The sequence below is a fragment of the Panthera tigris genome, chromosome A3 (assembly GCF_018350195.1).
Source record: "Panthera tigris isolate Pti1 chromosome A3, P.tigris_Pti1_mat1.1, whole genome shotgun sequence".
Taxonomy (NCBI): domain Eukaryota; kingdom Metazoa; phylum Chordata; class Mammalia; order Carnivora; family Felidae; genus Panthera; species Panthera tigris.
This window is the reverse complement of record NC_056662.1, coordinates 31,873,738-31,898,069: the sequence shown is the minus strand read 5'-3', so window position 1 is coordinate 31,898,069 and position 24,332 is coordinate 31,873,738. Positions and strand designations below refer to the sequence as shown.

At 37.6% G+C, this 24,332-nt stretch overlaps 1 protein-coding gene across 4 annotated transcripts in view; it reads right to left on the bottom strand.

The window, feature by feature from the left end:
• The window catches only part of MCM8 (minichromosome maintenance 8 homologous recombination repair factor), a 44,169-nt gene that overhangs the window by 14,115 nt on the left and 5,722 nt on the right, over nt 1–24,332 (bottom strand). For all 4 annotated transcript variants that reach the window (XR_006215570.1, XR_006215571.1, XM_042980889.1 and 1 more), the window contains exons 3-12: nt 23,990–24,073; nt 21,824–21,906; nt 21,261–21,410; nt 19,265–19,368; nt 18,293–18,491; nt 14,561–14,646; nt 6,535–6,686; nt 6,093–6,288; nt 3,167–3,197; nt 2,508–2,648 (exon numbers count right to left, since the gene is read on the bottom strand). Coding sequence is in view for 2 of the 4 variants with exons in the window: in XM_042980889.1 (XP_042836823.1) it covers nt 2,508–2,648; nt 3,167–3,197; nt 6,093–6,288; nt 6,535–6,686; nt 14,561–14,646; nt 18,293–18,491; nt 19,265–19,368; nt 21,261–21,410; nt 21,824–21,906; nt 23,990–24,073 (1,226 nt within the window). In the remaining 2 variants the exon portion in view is untranslated. The remainder of the gene's footprint in view (nt 1–2,507; nt 2,649–3,166; nt 3,198–6,092; nt 6,289–6,534; nt 6,687–14,560; nt 14,647–18,292; nt 18,492–19,264; nt 19,369–21,260; nt 21,411–21,823; nt 21,907–23,989; nt 24,074–24,332) is intronic.

The following is a 24,332-nucleotide window of genomic DNA, read 5'->3' as shown; positions in this document are numbered from 1 at the left end:
TGTGGACTTCCAGAGTCAAGCAGACCTGGGTTTTTGTTATTATTCTTTTTCTTAAAGCAAGCTTTACGCCTAGGCCCCAACATGGGGCCTGAACTCATGACCCTGAGATCATGAACTGAGCTGAGATCAAGAGTCGGATACTTAACTGACTGAGCCACCCAGGTGCCCCAAGAAAACCTGTTTAAATTTTGGCTCTACCATGTACTGGCTATGCTGCTCTCAGATCTCTCTGAGCCTCAGCTTCCTTGTTTAATCACGTATATCCCAGAGGAATAAATGAGATTTTTGTATATAAGGCACTTAAATCTGGTACCTGGCACATAGTAAGTGCCCAATGCAAGGCCACTGTGCGTGCTGTGCACTGCATAACCACAGGAGACAATGTTCACACTGCTATGTTGATAGTGTGCTCTGGACATGTGCAGTGCCCAACCCAAGGGGCCCTATGATATCTAGCTTATAAACAGTAGCTATCATTTTTAAAAATGTTTATTCTGAGAGTGTGAGCAAGGGAAGGGCAGAGAGAGAGAGAGAGAGAGAGAGAGAGAGAGAGAGAGAAAGAGAAAGAGAGAATCCTAAGCAGGCTCTCAGCATGGAGCCTGATGTGGGGGCTCAATCCCACCACCATTGAGATCATGACCTGAGCTGAAATCAAGAGTTGGATGCTTAACCACCTGAGCCACCCAGGCGCCCCTCACTATTTTTGTTATTTGTAATCCCTTATTAGTCTGAGAGGATGATGATGGCTTACTAAATGGTCAGAGGAAAAGAGGATTAAAAATATAAAGTAAATGATGACTGTTAGTATTAGCCTAATTTTTAAAAACTGGTTTAGCAGGGCTAGAAGACTTACATCCAAATACCCTCCTCTGTTTACAACATTTAATTTCCACCAACATTACAGCTTCTATTTTTAAATTGAGCCCTTGGTTTAAAAGGCATTATTCCAGGTCTAAAAACTATGAAAAGTTGCCGATGCCATTTCTTAGTATTAAATTTTTTTCAGTACCATTAAATGTATTCTGAAACCATTATCTGCTAATATCTATTTCTTAAATAAAAAAGGAGTAAGAGGGGGATAAAAAGGAGTAAGAGAGAAAAATGGAACTTTTACACACCGTAAGCAAAATGTATAAACTGTAAGATTTATTTGTATAGATAACTAGCCACTGTGGAAGTTAACCAGGCTTCTACCTATAATACACTAATTCGCTATATACACAATGATATAAAAGACAGAAAAGAAAGCTGTAACAATTCAGGTCCACACATGGACCTTTTACATGCATAATCTGGCTAGGTATCCTGTTTTTATTTTTATCATCAACTGTTTCCCCTAAAACTAGGTGCTGTGTCTCTGCTGTCAGGTTTCTAGCAAGGGCTCAGGACAGAGTTGTTTTTGTTTTTTTTTTTAAAGTAGGCCCAGTTGGTCCAAAGGAACATGGCAACATAAATGAAATGTCAGCTTAGGAATTATAATGATGGCTGATGTAACAATCAAATGTAGGGAATATATAATGATTCTGATGTGAAGGACAGTGGGTTTATAATGCAATGATGACGTCAAAGTCGTTCTCAATCCTGGTTGCTGCACAGCACAATCACCTGTGGTGGGTTATCTGCACACAGACACTAGGACCCTAATCCAGACACTCTTAATTCAGTTGGACTAGGCAGGCCCCAGGATTTTCAAAGAGTTCCAAAGGTGATTCTGATATGCAACCAAGGTTCTGACCCCTGGACAAAGATGCAGTAGCTGCAGGACTACAACTTAGCAAAGAGACCCCTGGTCTGGTCACATTTTTCTACACTGGGGGTGGTGGTGAGGAATGGGGACACATGGGCATTCTCAGAAAGGACATTATGGCTGACTTACCAGGTGTCACTCAAATGCAACCACAAGCATTCCAACAAGCAGAGCCTTCTAGGGCCATCATAAGCCCTGATGGGGAGAACCACAAGGCTCTGATTGGCAGAGGCAGAACCTTCCTGGGGACCAACAAGAAGTTTTTCACAGAAGTTGCCTTGCTTTAAACTCAGAGCAGTGAAGATGTATAGAGACAGATCTCTTACCTTTATCACACTGTTCCTTAAGCTCAATACACTGTTTATGTAGTTGTGTGATCAGAGAATGTGTGACCTTGCTTCCCTGCTCTTTACTTTCACAAACTATTCTGTTCATAGGTGAAGCCACAACAAAAAAGACTACCAAAACTGATACCACGCAAAAAAAGCAGGGGGTTAGAGAAATGGTTAACATTTCACAATAGGTAATCTCTCAATAGACCAGCATGCCTGCAACAGTCTGTGTGACAGAGACTGACTCGATTTGAAAGGATGGCCAGATAGAAGTGACATCTTACTCACATAAACCCCAATTCACTTATACCACCAGACCAACTATATCCTCTAGAACACAAACACTGCATGCTTTGAGAAAATTCACTTGTGAATCAATCACACATTTTATAAGGAATACATTAAATACGAGATGATTGATTTCCTACCTGTAGCATCTGACTCTTTCCCAAGCCTGGATCTCCAACAACAAGGACATGTGGATCTCCTCGAATTGGAATTCTGTTTTTGTCATCTGCATATTTTTGGCTTCCTCCAAAAAGTGCTAATGCCAAGCCTGCTTTAACAAGCTCAAGTGTGAAAGAAGAGGGGGGGACCCCCAAAGTAAGAAAAACATAAAGATGACTAGCAAAAAAGGGATGTTCTTCCCTCTATATTTACATTTATTTGAGATTTTTTTTTTAAAAGCATGATTGAACTTTACTTTTTTTCCTAAGGAAATTAAAATATAAACTTCCATAATGTAAATGATTAAAAAGCAAAAGGTAGGAAGCACATAAAATCAAAGAGGTATCTTTACTGAGTAAAGACCTACCTTGCAAAGCATGAATCTACTCCACAAAACTGGGAAATATTTGTTAGCTTCTGCTTTAATACTTTACACCTAAAGTCACTTTAAAGAACCTCATTCCTATTAGCTTGAATTAGTAAGTAGCTTGTTATTACAAGAAGCTATAGTTTGCCTTTCACATCATTCATTTCTGGAGAATAATGACCTATTAAAATACAAACATCTGGCTAACAGAAATTAGCTATTTTTTTTGCCAACTTTATGTATTTTTGGGTAAAGATGAAGTAAAATACTTACTTCATGACCAAAAATGACAGGGCAAAGTGAGCTGAAAAACAAAATACAACTTAGAAATTCTTATTTTCATTTCATCAATCCATTAGAGGATTTACTTTACAACTTGCTTAACTTGGTTTATTTAGCATAAAAAAATAAAGACAAACATATAGTTTACATCCCTCAAACAACCCAAGACATTTTATTCTACCAGTAAATTTCTCAAAGTTCTTGGTTAATCCATAAAGGGAAGAATGCTTTAAAAACTGTGCCTGTGTAAGGGAGACAGGATACTTGCAAAGCATTTATTTTTTTAAATGTATTTTTATTGTATTTATTATTTTTTTGAGAGAGTGTGTGTGCAAGGAGGGGATGGGCAGTTGGGGAGGGAGAGAGAGAATCTCAGGCAGGCTCCATGCCCAGCATAGAGCCCAATGCAGGCTTGATCTTAGAACCATGAGATCATGACCTGGGCTGAAATCAAGAGTTGGACACTTAACCAACTGAGCCACCCAGGCACCCCGCAAAGCATTTTAAAGTAACCAAATATATGGTTGATCCATCTCCAGCCTTTAACACATCATAATCATGGTCTTCTACTTTAGGATACAGAATTATATTGCATTTTACATGAATAGGCAGCTGTGTAGCCAAGTCATGGAAAGAAGACTAATGGGTGAATTGAGTAAATGATACTTTAAGAGGAGATAAAATTTCATTTTTTCAGCTCAACTCAAAGGATCAGAATAAGACCATATATGACTACAAAGAGGTATATTTACATTTACCAATTGTAAAAACAAGGGTCACACAGAAAAGGCCAGAGTGGAAGAGATGTAACCAGGAGTTAAGTATAAATCATTATCCCTTTTAATACATGTAAACACAGAAGTTGCTATCCTGCCACATCCCCCTGGTGCTCACTGTTAAGCATGTTCCCACATAATTACTGCTAGCTTCTGACCACACACCTCCACCTGTCTGCTGAATGACTTTCTCTGGCTGCAGAAGCAGCAGCAGCAGGCAGGCAAGACAGGCTGAAAGTGCTGGGTTATAGAATATTCCAAGAGTAGCCCCAAATCTAGGCCCTTGGATAGAAAAATACTGAGGCTAGTTCTACACAGTCTAGTATCTCGAGGTCTCAAGAGGATTAAGCCCTGGATGCTTATAGTAACCTCCTCATTGAGGCACCATACACTACCACCCTTTCTCTCACTCCCCCATTCCCTTTCCAGTATTTCTGGGGATCACCTCCCAAATAAATGCTTACCCAAATCATTGCTTCTGAAGGAACCTAAACTAAAACATAACCTTCCACTGTCTTCTGCATTCTGCTTTCATGGTCTTCTACTTGTTACTCTAACGAAGGTAGACAAACTTTTCCTTAAAGGGCCAGAAACTGTATCTTTTCAATTTTACTGTCTGGGTCACAACGACTCAACTTGTGTGAAAGCAATGTGTAGATGAATGGACAGGGATGTGTTCCAGTAAAACTTTGTTTACAAAACCAGGCAGCCTGCCTAATTTGTCAACCCCTGCAAGGTTAACAAATGAAAACTTCTGGTTTTTGATGCTGAAATTACAAATTTAGAACTGAAGGGTAAAAGCAACCTGTGGGAAGAAAACCTTTCTGTAAGTTAAGTATAGCAGAAGGACCACTGCAAACATTTGTTCTTATTTATAATGGGTAAGAGGAACCAATTGAAGAGGTGTTTTGATCTTCAACCAGGTTACTCCTCCCCATCTGCTCAGAGCCCACATACCACACAGTCACTGATCCGCAGATCACACCCCCACTTCAGCTCAGAGTACCTCCTCTCCCAGGGTGGCTCTGGATGGCTACCCATTCACAGGAAGTCTCTGAGGGTTTAGGGACAAAGAATCCCCTGAGGAACTGCGTACTTTCTTAGTCAGTTAATTAACATATTCAACGCAAAAAGAGTCAAATTCTCTAAAGTGTCCTAAGCCTAGGTGAAGGAAAATGCAACGCATTTCAAAACCTCAGATCTTCACCACCCTTAGGTATATCCAATTTTCAGTCTCTCGTGTTTATTGTTTCTTCAAAACTGTCCAAAAAATTGTCAATGTTTTAAAATAACAGCATGTTGTGTTAAATTAAATATATTATTGAATTTCATTTAATCTTTGGTACAACCTTCTGAGACAGGAATTTATTATTTCTATTTTAGGAAGATAAAAATCAAGGCGATAATAAGTAACATGCATCCAACCACAATGGAAGTTAAGTGGTTGAAGAAGGATTCTAACTTAGATTTATCTTAAAAAAACAAAACAAAAAAACCTCTTAACCATTAAAGCAAAAATGCCTCTACTTTGCTTCTTCTCTACTACATGGCAAAAACATGGAAATAAAAGAATATTATGAAATACTTATTGAAGTGACTTCTATGTGATATCTTTCTTCCTTTTTGAAAGTAAACAAACAAACCCTGACATACCACTAATTGAAGTGACTGGAATTCATAGTCCCTTCACTCTTCTGTTGAGTAACTAACTTCCTGTGTGAGATAGTAAATTTTCTTTATGGATAAAACTAGAAATCAGCAAACTTTTCTACAGAGGAACAGACAGTAAATATCTGTGAGCCATTCTCTGTTACTACTCAGCTCTGTCATTGCAGCTGGAAAGCAGCCAGACTCTACATAAATGAATGACTGTGGCTGTGTTCCAATAAAAGTTTAGTTACAGGCAGTGAAATTTGAATTTCATATAATTTTGTGTGTCATGAAATACTCTTTTTTTTTCAGCCATTACAAAATACAGAAACCATTCTTAGCTTATGCGCCATATAAAAATTGGCAGTTAGCTGGATTTGACCTGTGAATTGTAATTTGCAACCATTTTGACTAGTTTTTTTCTTACTAGTAGCCAAGAGCACCCCTATGGCACATATACATAATAAAATTTCAGATAACCTCATACATACTTGACAATGAGTTTAAACAGGTTTTCTTCAGCTTGAATCTCTTGGATGGCATAAAGGTCTTTAAGTGAAAACTCCATCAGTGCTCCATGCTTACACCCATCCTCAGAAGTCTTTGTTTTCTGTCCTTTGCTATTGCTAACAGAATTTGCTTCAATGTACAAAAGGAACATGCATTTGTCATTCTTATTTCGAGAACCTGTAAATTTCAAAGCATGAAGTACAATAATTGGTATTTTCATTTTCCCTACAAAGACTTGAATAGCATGTAAAAGAAAGGCACAATAAGCTACAAATAAACCTTTATTTTGAAGGAAAAGTTTCACCTGTATAAGAAACAAGCCTTCCCTATACTAGTGTAGATTCAAAAGTACCTTAAAAAGAAAAAAGATGACTGCTAACAAATTATTGAGGGACAATCAAAATGAGAAGAGTTATACCATACCTTCTTCAGCATTTGAGACTTTGACAACTCCAGTAATAGTCACTGTGTCTCCTGGGACACAGCTATCCACAAGATCATGAACAAGTTCACACTCTATTGTTCGTGGAATCCGACCAGCTTCTCGCTGATCATCAGACATCAGCTCCTGTATTCTAAAAAGTTAAACAATTTTCAGTCAGTTTATATACTGACTTTAAGTCATTTCTTCAACATGTCAACTATTTGGAATCCACAAGGTACTGAGCTAAAGGGAAGAGTAGTAAAAAATAAAAAAAAAAATCAATAATGTATCTAAAATTAATTCAGCTGTTTCCAATTAAGAATGGCAGGATGAGGGGCACCTGGGTGGCTCAGTCAGTTAAGCGTCCCTTGATTTCGGTTCAGATCACAAGCCCCAATCACACTCAGTGCTGCTGGTGTGGAGTTTGCTTGGGATTCTCTCTCTCCCTCTCTCCCTGCCCCTCCACTGCTCGCTCTCTCTCTCTCTCTCTCTCAAAATAAACTTAAAAAAAAAATTAAAAAGAATGGCGGGATGAGTATATACACTTGCCTAGCCTCTCTCCAAAATGTCCACCAAAATGGCAGTCATTAAATAAAGAGAAGTTTTTAGGCGTGCAGAGGTGTTACTGATAAACAAGAGATCTTGAAATTTTAGAAAACAGCAAGTGGGAAAGTATTAATGGATAAAACAAAATGAAGTTCAGAATACACACAGGAAAAAGTTACAACGGTACAAGAGAAGTGGGAGCCAATATTCTCAGCAGAGCCCTTGAGAGGCTTCTAGGTTGTAGTCGGCAGGAATGGAGAGTAGGAATGGCTGAAACGAAACAGGAAAATCAACTGAAAGACAAGTCACAGAACTGTTGATAATTTTTTGGTAGGTGGGTGGATGGGGGTAGGGAAAGAATGAGGGCATCCCAGCAAACCAGGCTTTACTGTTTGGCAAAAACCACAGCACTGTGCTAAAGAAATGGATCCATCTACTCTGTGTGGGGAGCTACCGCATCTAGTGAGGGTATCAGAGTTCCAGAATAAAGCCTCCTTATTCTGGCATATGAGAAGCCCAACTGCAATTCAAAAACACATTCACATAGTAAAATCTGTTAGTTGGAATCCCTACCTTCTTATCCAGGGGGGAAGCCTCATGAGGAGAAACTCCTATCCACAAAATGGCAAAGGAAACCCACCCTACCTACTCCAACTAACGTCTCATTGCTCATCAGATATTTCATCATGAAACGGCAATAATTTAGGGAGGAGAAGAGCATTAGAAACAAACAAAAAGCTGCCTAAGGGTTTTTGAGAAAATCTTACACCATAAAACAAGAATAAGCACCTATAAAAAGGCACCTACTGGAAAATAAGCATGAGATCAGGAAAACTATAAATATGTTTCTAAAAATCAAATATTAATAGGAGAGAAACTAGAAAAAGCCAAAGAAAACTAGAAAATGAAAGTTAAAAAGAAAAAAAGTTAAAAGACAGATGAACAATCCAATGGATGTATCTAATTGGGAGCATCAAAAGAAAAAACATATATAAACAGAGAAAACAGGATGAAGTCACATTTAGATGTACTCTCACTGCTTCAGAACACCATAGACAAAAAGATTTCAAAAGTGCTAAATAACAAAGTTACAGTCCAAACATGAAGCACATTAAAATAGGGGATAATTTAGGGGAGTATAAGGAAAGAGAATTCATTTTGATTTTGATGCTTGGATCATTTCCTTTAAGGGGCAGAACACACGAAAAACACATCCCAGTGATATAAATTACATTTCCTTTTCTTAGCATCTGATCACCTTCCTTGGTTCTTTGTTGAACAAAGATCATAAAAATGTAAATGCTCTTGTTTTTGTTAGATATAAACTATAAATTAAACAAAGAAGACAGTTATTATAGGAAAACAGAAGTAACTCTTGACAATGTAAAATTAACATCATAGCTGAGAAGTAAAAGCAAGCACATCGTCTCTAACGTCCATGATTCACAGAAAGTGGGTGAGTAAAGTGAAGGAAGGAAGGCATACAAGGGTGTCATCTAAATTCTGTATAAGACGAGAAATTGTGGGAACTGTGGCCTTCTATACTGATTGAAGGTTTTCTGTTTTCTGTTTTTTTAGAGAGAGCAAGAGCACGCAAGCAGGGGATTGGGCCAGAGGGAGAGAGAGAGAATCTTAAGCAGACTCCACGCTCAGTGTGGAGCCCAATGTGAGGCTCAATCCCACAACCCTGGGATAATGACCTGGACTGAAATCAAGAGTCAAATGCTCAACCAACCAGGCACCCCTACTGATTTGAGTTTTTAAAAACATTTACATGCATTACCATAAAACTTTTTTTTTTTTTTTTTTTGCCACACTCATATTCCAGTTTAATTGTACAGCAAGAGATCAGTAGCTCAGGGCCTCTCATCTGTCTTCTTTTCACCAACTGAATCAGTATCTGCCCCTGGAAGTGCAACTTGGCCTCCCAGGCCCTGGGAATGACCACTGAGGGGGCTCATTTGATGAAGCCAGTGGCACATGTATTTTCTCATTCCACAGGGCCATCTAGACAGCTTCCACAATGACTTCATAAAATCTTCTGGGCCAATAGGATTTTTATTGGCACATGATGGGAAAAGCTTTAAACCGACCATGGCTTTGAAAGCCCAACACTTGTCAGGCTGGCATTTGTGGTATGTTCCTGGCTCCCCCCACTCCCCCACCCCCGCCAATTCCAGTATAGATAACATACATTTATAACACAGTGTTATATTAGTTTCAGGTATACAATATAGTGATTCAACAATTCTATACATTACTCAGTGCTCATCATGATTAAGTATATTCTTAATCCTTGTCACCTATTTTACCCATTTTCCTACCTCCCTCCCTTTTGGTAACCATCAGTTTGTTCCCTATAGTTAAGAGTCTGTTTTTTCGTTTATCTCGTTTTTCCTTTGTTCTTTTTTTTTTCTTCCTTAAATTCCACATATGAGGGAAATTATATGGTATTTCTCTTTCTCTGTCTTATTTCAATTACCATTATACCCTCTAGATCTATCCATATTGTTGCAAATGGCAAGATCTCATTCATTTTTATGGCTGAGTAACATACCGTTATATGAGTAAATACACGCACGCACGCACACACACCACATCTTTGTTATCTATTCATCTATCAATGGACACTTGGGCTACTACCAATTATTTTTAATTCTCAAATTTCTTTCATAATTACAGTGGGTTGAATTGTGGCTCTCAAAAAAGATAGGACTGGAAAGTTTCTGTTGAAAAATCAGCTGATAGCCTTACGGGGTTTCCTTTGTATGTAACTGTCTTGTTTTCTCTTGCTTTTAAAATTCCCTTTTTACCATTTCTTTTTACTGTGGGGAATAAGCTTAGGAATTCCCTGAGCTTGCACTGATAGGTTAACAAGGCATAAAGAATTAGAAATCCATAGGATGTACACACCCAAGTTTGAGTAAACAATTTAGGTAAATAAGATTAGGTAAACCGGGCAAAGGCCCCAGTATAGGTAAAGCGGGGCAAAGGTCCCAATATACGACAAAGGTATAGGAATAGGGAATCTCAGGATGAGGATGAGTTAAAAAGATTAGGTGTTCAGAGTGGAAATGCCCCCCCCCCCCCCAACTTAGTACAATAGCAGAAAGCTGCTTTCACAGGAAGGAAGGAACAAATTAGGTAAACTGGTAAATAGGGCTATGGACCGCTGCAGGGCCAAGCTGCCCAGAGAGGAGCTAATTAGCTAAAGAGAGGTGCCTTATTGACCCTGACGCAGCATGCTCTGTCTTTCTTGTCCCCTAGACCAGTTTAGGTAAACAGAGGTGGGGCCTCACATCTACTGTAAACAACCTTCTGCCTGGTGCCAGGATTTTGTTTTGTATTAGCCCAAACCCCTAACACCGCATATCTTCAAAACCCCATTTCTCTCACGCCCATGTGTCCATGATTTCACTGTCTCTTTGTGCACTCCCATCACATTTGTAAGCCTCCTGATCCTAATAAAAATACAGCAAGGACCCTTACTTGGGATTTTCCTCCATCTTTACCACCACCAACCCTGCACCTTCACCCTCAATACACACTCAAACACTAGCAGACTGCAATGAGAAGTCTCAGAATGACACAACATGCTAAGGATGCCTTGCTCTAAAAAATTAGACATTTAAACTTTTCTTATTAAAACACAGATAAACATAAAGAAGAAAATAACAATTACTCCAATCTTACTTCCTAGACAGTATACTCTCAACATGGTTTTGTATTTCTCACCAGTGTATGGTTTTTTTTATATTAAATATAATTTATTGTCAAACTGGTTTCCTTTTTTTTTCTTAATATATGAAATTTATTGTCAAATTGGTTTCCATACAACACCCAGTGCTCATCCCAACAGGTGCCCTCCTCAATGCCCATCACCTACTTTCCCCTCTCCCCCACCCCCCATCAACCCTCAGATTGTTCTCTGTATTTAAGTGTCTCTTTTGATTTGCCTCCCTCCCTCTCTGTAACATTTTCCCCCCTTCCACGCCCCCATGGTTCTGTTAAGTTTCTCAGGATCCACTTATGAGTGAAAACGTGGTATCTTTCTCTGCCTGACTTACTTCACTTAGCATAATATCCTCCAGTTCTATCCACATTGCTACAAATGGCCAGATTTCATTCTTTCTCATTACCAAGTAGTATTCCATTGTATATATAAACCACATCTTCTTTATCCATTCATCAGTTGAAGGACATTTAGGCTCTTTCCATAATTTGGCTATTGTTGAAAGTGCTGCCATAAATACTGGGGTACAAGTGCCCTTATGCATCAGCACTCCTGGATCCCTTGGGTAGATTCCTAGCAGTGCTATTGGTGGGTAATAGGGTAGATCTATTTTTAATTTTTTGAGGAACGTCCACACTGTTTTCCAGAGCAGCTGCACCAGTTTGCATTCCCATCAACAGTGCAAGAGCGTTCCTGTTTCTCCACATCCTCTCCAGCATCTGTAGTCTCCTGATTTGTTCATTTTAGCCACTCTGACTGGCGTGAAGTGGTATTTCAGTGTGGTTTTGATTTGTATTTCCCTGATGGGGAGTGACGTTGAGCATCTTTTCATGTGTCTGTTGGCCATCTGGATGTCTTCTTTAGAAAAGTGTCTATTCATGTCTGCTGTCCATTTCTTCACTGGAGTATTTGTTTTTTGGGTTTGGACTTTGGTTATTTCTTTATAGATTTTGGATACTAGCCCTTTATCCAATATGTCATTTGCAAATATCTTTTCCCATTCCATTGTTTGCCTTTTAGTTTTGTTGATTGTTTCCTTTGCAGTGCAGAAGCTTTTCATCTTGCTGAGGTCCCAATAGTTCATTTTTGCTTTTAATTCCTTTGCCTTTGGAGATGTGTCAAGTAAGAAATTGCTATGGCTGAGGTCAAAGAGGTTTTTTCCTGCTTTTCCTCTAGGGTTTTGATGGTTTCCTGTCTCACATTCAGGTCCTTCATCCATTTTGAGTTTATTTTTGTGAATGGTGTAAGAAAGTGGTCTAGTTTCATTCTTCTGCATGTTGCTGTCCAGTTCTCCCAGCAACATTTGTTAAAGAGACTGTCCTTTTTCCATTGGATACTCTTTCCTGCTTTGTCAAAGATTAGTTGGCCATACATTTGTGGGTCCAATTCTGGGGTCTCTGTTCTATTCCATTGGTCTATGTGTCTGTTTTTGTGCCAATATTACGCTGTCTTGATGATTACAGCTTTGTAGTAGAGGCTAAAGTTCACCAGTGTATGTTTTTAAACAAAGTCAGTAATGTACAATAGATAACATTCTGCAACCTGCTTTATTACTAAAAACACTGTAAACATTTTTGATGTCATTTCAAAATATTCTCCTGCAACATCATAGTTAATGGTTATACAATAATCCTCTGTACCATCTTATTTATAATATTTTCTTCAGATGTTTAGGCTGCTCCCTATTAAAAAAAAAATCAACACTGTGAAAACATACTTTCAGTAAGCTATTTCTTCACATACTGTGACTGTTTTCAACAGATAAACCCCCAGAACTGGGACTGCTTCAATAGCAAGGCCTTTGTAAGGCTTTCACCTTGATTCATTCAGATATTTCAATGACTAGCTCAGAAACAATAATTTAATTCTTTATGGCCATCCCAAGCTAAGTTTCAGAAAAAATGAAATTGAATTTACTATTAATGGCAGGAAGAACTTAGGGCAGATAGTCATTTTATAGATCTACATGTTGACAGAATAAAACAATAATGTAAGTTAATATCATACTAATAAATTTTTACTATAACTCATTCAAAATGAACTTTAGCAACATCTTACTTTTAAAAATTCAAGAAAAGGATGTAAATGGCATCCCTCTCTAAGTTTGATTTCCTAATATCAAGAGATCATCATTCAAACCTAATTAAAATATTTAAGCCTATTTTCTTGTCTGCTATTTTTACCAGAAAGCAAAGAGACTTTGTTCAAATAATTAAATTACCCTGGATCTTGTGTGCACCTATCCTATTATGAACCTTAGAGCTCCTCTGAGGCCCTCATTACCCCCTCAGTGGTGAAAGTCCTACAGACTTTCTTTGCACATCTGTACACTGAAAGAGCACAAGATCACATTCAAGAGTCTTAAATACAGCCATAAAAAAGAATGAATTCTTGCCATTTGCAACAGCATGGATGGAGCTAGAGAGTATAATGCTAAGTGAAATAAGTCAATCAGAGAAAGACAAATACCACACATATGTGGAATACAGGGGTGGGGGTGGGGGGGGGTTGGGAGGGGAATGAATAAAGAAAAAAAGGGACAATCCCAAATCCAGACTCTTAACTACAAAGAACTGTTGACTATCAGAGGGGAGGGGATTTGGGGGATGGGTGAAATAGGTGACGGTGATTAACAGCACACTTCTCGTGATGAGTGCCGAGCAATCACTAATATATACTAACTAATTAATATAACACTGTATGTTACCAATGCCGGAATTAAACTTTTTAAAAATAAAATGTAGAGGCGCCTGGGTGGCTCATTCAGTTAAGTATCTGACATTGGCTCAGGTCATGATCTCACAATTTGTGGGTTCGAGCCCCACGTCGGGCTCTGTGCTGACAGCTCAGAGCCTGGAGCCTGCTTTGGATTCTGTGTCTCCCTCTCTCTCTCTGCCCCTCCCCAGCTCACATTCTGTCTCTCTCAAAAATAAACAAACATTAAAAAAATAAAATGTAAAAAAAAATTTTTTTAAGCCTTTCTTCTACTGTAAAAGAGTGTTTGTGAAGATCTCAGCATAGTATACAGTTAATTATGGTACATATTGGTCTTAGTTTTTACAGAACAGAAGGAGATAAAGTTAGGACAGGGCTTGGTAGCAATCTACCTCACTTCTCTCCAGGTTCTTAGTTTTTTTTTAAAACCATCTCTATCCTGTTTTAGCCAGGTTTCCTGGGTAGCACTCTGACTTCAAGGGATGAGTTATGTATGGGACTACAGCCAGATAAAATAGAATAAATTATTGGGTTAAAAATATACCCCCCTACACACACACACACACACACACACACACACCCTGCAAAAAACAGCTTAAAAATAAAAACCTATAGTAAAATGTGTCATGGATAGTGAGAACATGAAACATGCCATTTCTAAGGGATTCTTTATTTTAAATTTCTAAACAATGCTTCTTTCATAGCTCATTATGGAAAGAAAATTATATAGCTTTGATGGCCTACATCCAGTTCAATGAATCACATAAATGAGAAACAAAATGAACTATTGCTCAATAGCAAAAGGATATGATACTTGCACTTTAAATCCTTTCTGGAATCTGATATACAACAAATTTCAAATAAAGGCAATTATCATTTCAAGACAAACTCTTAATGAAATAAATCTTTTACTATACATTGTATCACTGCCTACAGATAAGAATCACAGTACAATACAGGAATATTATAGATTTACTTGGCAGTATGAGAGATCTAAAACCTGTGTTTTATTTGATAGTCTGATTGCTTACTTGATTGACTGCCAGTCCATCGTAACCGTGAGAGGAGAGCTACGGAGAGCAGTGAATGACCTCCCTCGACATATGGGCACAGGACACTGCAACAAGATTAATTCACATCCAGATTTTAATAAACTACAATCACATCTCAGGAAAATTCAAGTTAAAATGCTTCATTTAACATTGTTTTAAGTTGGTCTCAGGATGGTGTTAAAGTAAAATGCACTGAGAGCTTAATGACTTTCTATTTCCTTCTGTATCAATTCTGTATCACAAGCTTTTGAGGTACTTTTGCAGCTGGTCCCTCTTGATTACTGCTCTTATTCTTTCCACTGTGGGTGTGCAAGGCTCCTCACAAGCCTCTCACACTAAGCATTCCTTCCTTCCTTCCTTCCTTTGTGCCCATGTAGCCTCCTGATCTTTGAATGCCCTCTCACATGCAGTCCCACGTACCCAGCCCTAATCCTCCCCTTTTCCAAAGGCTTCCTAGGTCTTCCTTAATCCCTAGATCTCCTATCTCACTTCCTTGTGCTCTGTTTATATAATGTTTATTGTACCACAAAGGCAGTCTTCACCATGTGAGTTGTGTTCAAGTTTTTATAAGTCAGTTGTTGGTTATTTGGATCCCAAGATGCATTTATAAATTCACAGATCGTGCCACAGATTGGCCAGTTCCAAATATGACTGCAACAATATCTCCCCAAGAGCCTTTCTAGAACCTTACCACTCCCCCATCAAGAGATGGAGTCTAATATCCCCTTTTTGGAATCTGGACAGGCTTATGACTCACTTTGTAACCAACAGAATGTGATAGAAGTGATGCTGCCTGACTTCTAAGGCTAGCTCAAAAGAGCCAAAGCCATTTCTTCCTGAGAGCTAGATGTCTGTCTCTTGAAGCTGTCAGCAGCCATGTGTGCAGAATGAGTATCCCAAGCTGTCATACTTTGTGTGAGAAACCAAAACCAGCCCGGAGAGACCACTTGGAGGAGAGATGCCCAGCCAGCCCCCAGCTACCCCAGCCCCCAGCCACTGCAGCCCCTTGCTGTTCAGCTCCAGCCACCATTGGACTACAACTCCATAAGAGACCCAGGGGCAGAACTACCCAGCCAAGCAGTTCTTCTGAACTTCGAACTGACAGAAACCATGAGAAGTAATTAAATGACTGTTATTTTAAGCCACTAAGTTTTCGAACTGACAGAAACCATGAGAAGTAATTAAATGACTGCTGTTATTTTAAGCCACTAAGTTTTAGGGGGATTTGTTATGCAGTAATAGTGACTGAAACAGGGATCTCCTGGAACAATAATTTTTCTGAGTGCTTCAGTTCACCAAAGTTCAGACACAAGCAGAACCTCTTCACACTAGCACTCATCCTACAGGTCAGCATTACCACCCACGATACTAGAGGGCATGGAAGTATCTTGACCAAACATGGTGTACGGTAAATATCCAGTAAATCAGCATTTAAATTTTGGCCTAAGAGCTAAAGGCAGAGCCTGAACCTTAAGCCCAGACAAATAGTAGGTGACACCCATTTACCAACACCACTGATTACCCAGAACCAATAGCTGAGGGGTGCCTGGGTGACTCATTTGGTTAAGCAATCAACTCCTGATTTCAGCTCAGGCCATGATTGTATCATTCGTGAGATCAAACCCCATTTATGGCTCTGCACTGACAGCACAGAGCCTGCTTGGCATTCATTCTCTCCCTCTCTCTCTCTCTCTCTCTCTCTCTCTCTCTGTGCGTCCTTTCCCCATGCACATGCCCCCCACCTAAATAAATAAATAAATAAATAAATAAATAAATAAATAAATAAATAAATATTAAGAAAATATATTTTAAAAAAGAACCAATAGCTGAATCTAACACATCTTGTTCTTCTTGTAAAAGAAGAAAATCCTACAAATTTCAATTTGTGTAAAAATGTAATAAATGTTAAATTTATTAAAGTCCAAGGTTGGTAGAGGCAACCCTGGAAAATAAGAATAGGTATGGTAAGTCTCCCTGCCTTATCAAAAGTTTTAATGAGATCAGCATAAGTAAGATTGTATAGAGCTGGGATAGGACCAGTGAAATGAAAGAGTCACATGTCTATAAAAGCACAGTGAACCACAGAAGAAGCAATACACGTCAGTAGGAATAGAGGGCTTAATTAATAAATGGTGACAACTGGCTTTTCACCTAAAAGAATATAATTAGATCCTTAGCTTTATGCCATTCCCAAGATTAAATTCCTGATGAACAAAAATCTAAATATAAAAAATATGACCTAGAAGTATTAAAAGGGAATGTAAGAGAAATGTTGATAATGCTCGAGTGAAGAATGCCTTTTTAAGAAGAGCATAAAAAGTAAAAGTCATAAGGGGAAAAAAAACAATCACTTTAGCCCTGTCAAAATTTAAAACTATAGAACAAAAAATATACCACAAAGTTAAAAGATAAACCAAATACTGGGAGAAGATATCTATAATGTATATAATCAAAGATTATTTTCTAGAATTAATAAAAAACTCTTACCAATAGTATAAACAGAAAAATAAGCAGAAAACATAAACAGAAAATTCAATAAAGAAGGAAACTGAATGGCCAATAAAGATGTGAAAAGATGTTCAACTGTAACAGAAATAGTAGAAATTCATATTAAAAATGAAATACCATTTACCCCACCAGAATGACAACATTTAAAAAGGCTAATAATACCAAGTGTTAGTGAAAATACAGAGAAATGGTAATTGTTTAACACTCCAGTAGAGGTGTAAACTGGGACCAACACTCTGACAAGTTGTTTGGCAACCTCTAATAGTTAACAATAAGCTTATCCCAGAACTGAGAAATTCCTCTGCTACAGAGATATGTACAAGAATGTTTTCTGCAGCATCGTATGTAGTTGTAAAAAACCGAAAGCAACACAAACGTCCACCAGGAGAATGGATAAACAATAGCTATTCATTCAATGGGGTACTCCACAACGGTAAAGATAAAAGAATTAGGTATGTGTTAAGATAGGTAAACTCCAAAATAACCAAGTGAAAAAAAAGTTGCAGAATGTTACATTCAATATACCATTCACATAAACACACACAAAACAAACCTTACACATATTGTTAGGTATAAGAATGCAGATTTGAAGAATTTATGCCAATTTCCAAAGAGTGGCTGCCTCTAAGGATGAAAAAAGTGAATGGAACTGGGGAGGGCAATAGGGAGATTTCAATTTTAACTCTAATACTTAGTATTTTATGCTTAAAAAATTAAGCTTAAATCACAAAACACTAATATCTGTCAACTCATAACGGTGGCTCTATAGATATTATTCTCTCGACTTTTCTATGGCTTTAAAATCTATAGTCTAAAGTCAATAAAGATAAAAGGAACACATCATTGTCAAACCTATTAAGTCAAAATATAAAAATATGAATGGAAAGGATACACATTAACTTCAGGACAATGACTGTCTCTGGGAATTGTAGAAGCCAGGGGGCACAAAAGAGACACTAATCACATCCATAATGCTTTAGATCTTTAAAAATATAACTGGAGCCGGCAATATGTAAAATTCTGGGTGATGATTAGAGGAATGCTTTATTGATTTATTTTCTGTACCCTGAAGTATTTCATAATTTAAAAACTGAAAATAAGTAAGAATAAGCTCTGTGCTCAGAAACACTGGGAAATGTTTTCTGTAAACTGATTTGCCTTCTCTACCAAGATACATAATTAAGTAGGTAAATAACATATTACCTTTGTGGGAAGATTATATTTTCCATCTGGAAGAGGAAAACCCTGAACTTCTCCACATGCAGCACAAAGAAAAGCCATCTTAGTGCACAGAGGCTTTATGTTACTGACACGAACCACTGTCCCTCGCACAGCGATATATTTTCCATAGTAATTTGCTCGGACATTCTTGAGCTGTGTCAAGGGCTCATAGTTATAGACCCTAAAAACAAAAACAAGAATGTATTTATCTATGAATTTACAATAAGCCAATAGTGGAAGTTATCTGTATCTTCACAACTTCCTTTTAGGAGCAACTGTGGAATTCTCCAACCATAGCATCCCTACAGACCAGTAATTTCAGAAGAATTAAATCATTCTTAAAGATTAAAAAATGCTAAATGTTCCCGTTTCTTCTAGTCCCACTGGCTGTTCTCTAAGGGAAAAAGGAAAAAACTACTGTCAAAAGGAAAATTTTGGCAACAAAAAAAGTGACTTGAGTTTCTTCTTTTTCAAGAACTGTTACAAAGTATCTTCTATAAATTCTGAAAAAGAAAAACCCTAGTGATTACCTTATTCAGCTCTTCTAATGAGAATTTTAAATCTTAAATAAAGATGAATTAAAGAAAAACAGAATTCCATTTGTTCTGTGTCTAGTAGAAACCTAGTAACTTCAACAAAATATAATCACACCATTTACTGTATTACATAGATTATTAATTTAAATAGCAGCATCTTGATAAGTATACATCCAAAATCAATTTTTACAGGAATGTACAGGTTGGGAAATCACCTTATTTGGGCAGGGAAATTTATTTTTGTCATGACCTCTTTGAAGAATTCTGAGTGAGTTTACTTGGGTTTGATAATCAATAAGATAGCACAGAATTCAACCTTTTTTACTGATTTCTCTGGTTTTATAAAATGAGGTTTCCAATCTCAAACAGTCTTACATGCCAGATTCTAAATAATACTTTAATACCGGTAAATCCTTACCTTGCATGGATGTGTGGCACATTTACCATTGTTTCCCCATCCCTAGACAATCCTTCTTGGGCTTGTAATTCAGCTGCATGCCTTTCAAGGTCCCTAGTTAATACCTAAACAGTTGGAAAACAAAATACACTCTTGAAGTAGAACTCTTTTATGGAAATGTGAAGTTTATGAATATAAACAGTTCAGAACAGAATATTAACAGAACTCTAATAGCCCTTTAAAACTCTGATATTTAAGGGGTGCCTGGGTGGCTTGTTCAGTTAAGCATCCGACTTCAGCTCAGGTCATGATCTCATGCTTTGTGGCTTCGAGCCCCACGTCAGGCTCTGTGCTGACAGCTCAGAGCCTGCTTTGGATTCTGTGTCTCCCTCTCTTTCTGCCCCTCCCCTGCTTGTGCTCTGTCTCTCTCTCAAAAATAAACATTAATTTATTTTTAAACTCTGATATTTAATTATGACTACTTATTTTATAGTGGATTATGTTTTACCTGGGATTTTGTCATCCCTGGACTGGAAAACTCCAGCATCCCTGTCTGCTACTTTCTGTCCAAAGTAAGCTTAATATTAAAAGTCCTTACAGTAGTCTCCAAAGCTATTACTGCCTGGACAGGCTCTGGTGAATACATATTTTATACTTCTCTATATTCAGTGATTACTTAAGATAGAGAAAATAAAGATGACTTTTGAAATATCTAATACCCACTCCCTTGACATTTGATATTAAATATTTAATATCCTCTTGTGTACAAAGCAGTATGCTGACAATCTAAGAGTGAAAATGAGATGCACATCTATAGCTCTAATTGTTATAAAGACCATAAATATTTAGAGACAAATACTATGCAAGTTTTGAAAAACAGTCCTGAGAAAGGTTTACATGAGAGACAATGGAGTTAGGCCCCAAAATCTGGATGCAATGCAAGGGGCATTCCATGGTTAAGGGACGGCATGTGCAAGAGGTCAGAGTATTGAAAGAATTCTGGGGAGAGCTCAGCTTAGCTTAATGGGTAGTAAGTGAAAGTGGAGGAGGAAGATGAACCACATCATGGAAGGCCTTCAATGCCATGTAAAGGATTTGGATTTCACTTGGAAGAAGTCACCAGTTTCCGAAGACAGATCATGTTTCACCAGTATAGCAACAATTTAGGAAAGATAATGAAGGTTTAAGAAGGGTGGAGGGCCAGTAAGGGTGGAAAAGAGATGGATTTAAGAGATGTTTTAGAAATAGGAATGAAAGAATGTGGTGACTTGGATATGGAGAACTAATGAGTGAGATGAGTCTGAAGACAACACCAAGGTTTCGTGTCTCAGGTTACCAGCAATGTACACATCTTTGTAATTAACTATTCCTTGTGCCTGGATACCATTACCTCCTCTGGCCTATGTCTAATTCTCAGAACCCCTTTAAGACCCCTAATAACCCTAGCATCTCTACAAAGTCTTCCTCTGACCTCTTCCCATTCCTCCCCAATAGTCTTACTTTTTCTGAATGCACCCAGTATTTTACCTGTTCCTGTTCTGAGATTTACAACTCTTTACCTAGAAGCATTTATCTGTTTGTCAGCCTAAATAATACTGTCACATATGTTGTGTCAACTGACCCTGAGAAAAACAGGCACAACATATATTATTTCCCATTTATATATGGGGACACTCAGGGAGATTAAGTCTTGCCCCATGCCACACAACCTAAATCTGAGGTTGTTTTCCAAGTTCATAACTGATAACAACATGACCCTTGTCTTATCTTCCTTATGAGATTTTTTTCAAGGAGCTCTTCAATTCCTGTATGATCTTTAACAGACTCAACTAATTTAAGTAAATTAAAATAAATGTTATATTTAGATAAGCTGTTGTATATAGAATGAATGCTATCTTTCAGGACAGGATTGAAATTCTTCAGTTCTAGTTGGCTAAAAACTACCTGTTAGGGAAGGTACTGTTACTGTAAAGTCTTCCTTTAAAATTTTGACAAAAGTCAACACAAAAATATTTACCTGATGTATTGCCAGACCCATGCAAGCCAAAGTTTTCTCAGGTGTATCCCTTAACTCATTTGCTATAGTTGGTACCAGTTTAGTCATTTCATCGTCTTTTGTCAGTTCTTTAAAATCCACCAAAATACTTCCCTTTCTTTCTATTTCATCCTATAAAATATTAAAGGCATGAAAACAATGATGGCTTTTTTGAAGTCAACAATCAAAACTAAACATTCAATTACTTTGAAAAAGCATATGTTTATATTGTGATAACAATGAGTATAATAAGCTTTGCGCCAAGCACAGTTACAGTATTTAAAATATATTAATTTACTTATGCCTCTTAACAACACTTTGTGGTAGGTAGTAATACTATTATGACCAACTGATAGATGAGAACACTAAGGTACAAAGAACGTAAGTAATACACCCAAGTCCACACTGCAGCTAAGGGGCAGAGGTGGGATATAGATCAAAGCTGTCTGGCTCCAGCCTCTACTGATCACTAGCACCTCAAACACATCGTTTAAGAAGACAACACATAAAGGTGTACTGGTAGCTTTGTTGTACAGGAATCTTACCTTATCATATAAATCAATACGCCTTGTGAAAAAATTTTCAAATGCTTGAATCTTCTCAATAAAAGGAGAGCTACTGCTGTAAACTAATCCAACAAATATGGCATTAGCACTAATAATCACACACATACAGGCATATTTTTCATGAGACGAAGAAACATTGTACACATGGTAGAGGACTTGTTCCAATTACTTTGCATTTTGATTATATTTACATAGGAATAGTTAAGTATTCTAAAGCAAGTTTAGGTCTGCATAATCTTAAATGCAGAGAAGAAGTGTTTCTCTCTAAAAGCACCAATACTATCTGGGAATCTTTGTACTGAACCTTTGGCGCTTAATAGGACCTGGTAGTTCAAATAGCTTACATAATAGAGCTTAAAATGAAAATTATAATAAAGCCAAAGCTAGACACCTGAATTAAATTCTTACCCAGAAACAGAGCTAAAGACAATCAGTCTTTGCAAAGTAAATTCTACAAGTCCAAAATGCCACATGTCAAATCCCTTCCTGACATTAGGGTAGACAGACCGCTATTTCACTCTGGTCCCAAAACTTTTACACTGTAAAGTTCCATAACATTTTCAAACTGGTCTTCCACAGAGAAACAATACAATGAAGTAGTTTGGAAGTATAGATGGTTAAATCTAAGGCATCTGCTGAACTCCATCTTTAGGACCAGTCTAAAGATCACTTCTGGTGTTCTGGTCTAACTACTAGGGAAATATTGTAGGTGTTGGTAGCTAATGCATCCTAAAACAACAAAAGACACATCACCTAAGAAACATATCTATGTGATAGGAAAAAAAAACCAAACAAACAGACTCTCAATACAGAAAAACATTTGTAAAGCATTTCATTCATTCACCAAATGAATACTGAGTGCCTGGTAGCGGGAAGATCCTTGCCCTCAAAGCAGTACAGTCCAGTGGAAAAAAACCTATATATATATACACATATATGAGTACATATATATACATATAAATGTACATATACATACATATATATGTACATATATACACATATATATACATATATACATATGTGTCTTTACACATACACACACATATACATACACATAAACCATAATTCATAAGAGATATAACATATAGAAAAAAACTGTAAGAACACAGAAAAGACTAGTCTCCACACCTATGATGTTAACTGATATTTTTGACTATAAAAGGGAGAGTCCTTAAGTGTGTTTCTACACAAGCCTGTGTAGGTTCTCTTCGTTTTAAGCCCTCCCTTCTATTTTCTATTCTGTGATGCTATGATTGAGATCTGCACAGTGCACTGCCCAGACTCCTTTAAATTCTGCCAACTGGAGGCATGTTAGAGACTGGAAGGTGGCAAGAAAGAAGGGTTTTATTTTTGTTTCTAATTCTTTTCAGCATCTTGCCAGCTGCAGAGAATTTCCAGCCTCCAGCTCTGAGCATCAATAGTGTCATCCTCCCACCAGAGTTACCAGCAACAACCAGCTTCATTTGCTGCAGTGGTCTGAGCACAGGTGTGAAGAGTACCCTTTGGAGATCCAAGCACAGCTTTTCAGGGTGCCCCTGAGCACCTGAAGCAACAGCTCTTCCTCTGAATCCCTACATCCTGACAACCTCAGAACTTCTTACTTTTTATTCCCTCAGCCATAAGGATGGTTGCTGCTTCTGGAAGTTACTATTATCTGAGGGCTTATCACAGTGTTCCCATTTTGCTCTTTATTTATTTTTTTAATTTTATTTGAGAGAGAGAGAGAGAGAGAGAGAGAGAGAGAGAGAGACCTAAGCAGGCTCCAGGCTCAGTGTGGAGCTCGATGCAGGCTCAATCCCATGACCCTGGAATCATGACCTGAGCCAAAATCAACAGTCAGAGGCTCAACCAACAGCCACCCAGGAGCAACCCCCCTTTTGCTCTTTTTAGACTTCCAACTGTATATTCAATTCACTGTATTAAGTCCCCTTTTTGAAATACCTACTGTGGCTTCTGCTTTCCTAACTGATACAAAACTCTAAACATAATACTCTTTAAATATAAACATGATTTAATTGTTTGGGTGAACTAAAATTAAAGAAGGGAATATCTATCAGTAAGCCAAATGTACTATAGTAATAGGAGATGTAACATCCGGTGACAAGAAAACAGAATCTGTGATACTCTTTACACTTGTAACTTTACCTTCAGAGAAATAAAGCCTCCAGCCTTTATATGGTATGAACTGATCCAATGTTGATTGTAGTAGCAAAGACTGTGAGGTTTGTTCTAAAAAAAATAGAATACTAAGTCAGTAGAAATAGTAATGTGCTGCTGAAGCGAGCACTAGGTTAGTAGAAATAGAATATTTTTTTTTCCTATTTGCTTCTCCTTCTGATAATGAGAAACTGACATCATATTAGTAGTTACAGGTTAAGTTATAGGTTTCAGTAAAAATTTTGGATCTTAATACTTAAATACTACTTTAAGGAGTAACATCAAATCAAAGACTGAAGTTTAAGTTAAACTGCTTTGCAGGACAAGCATA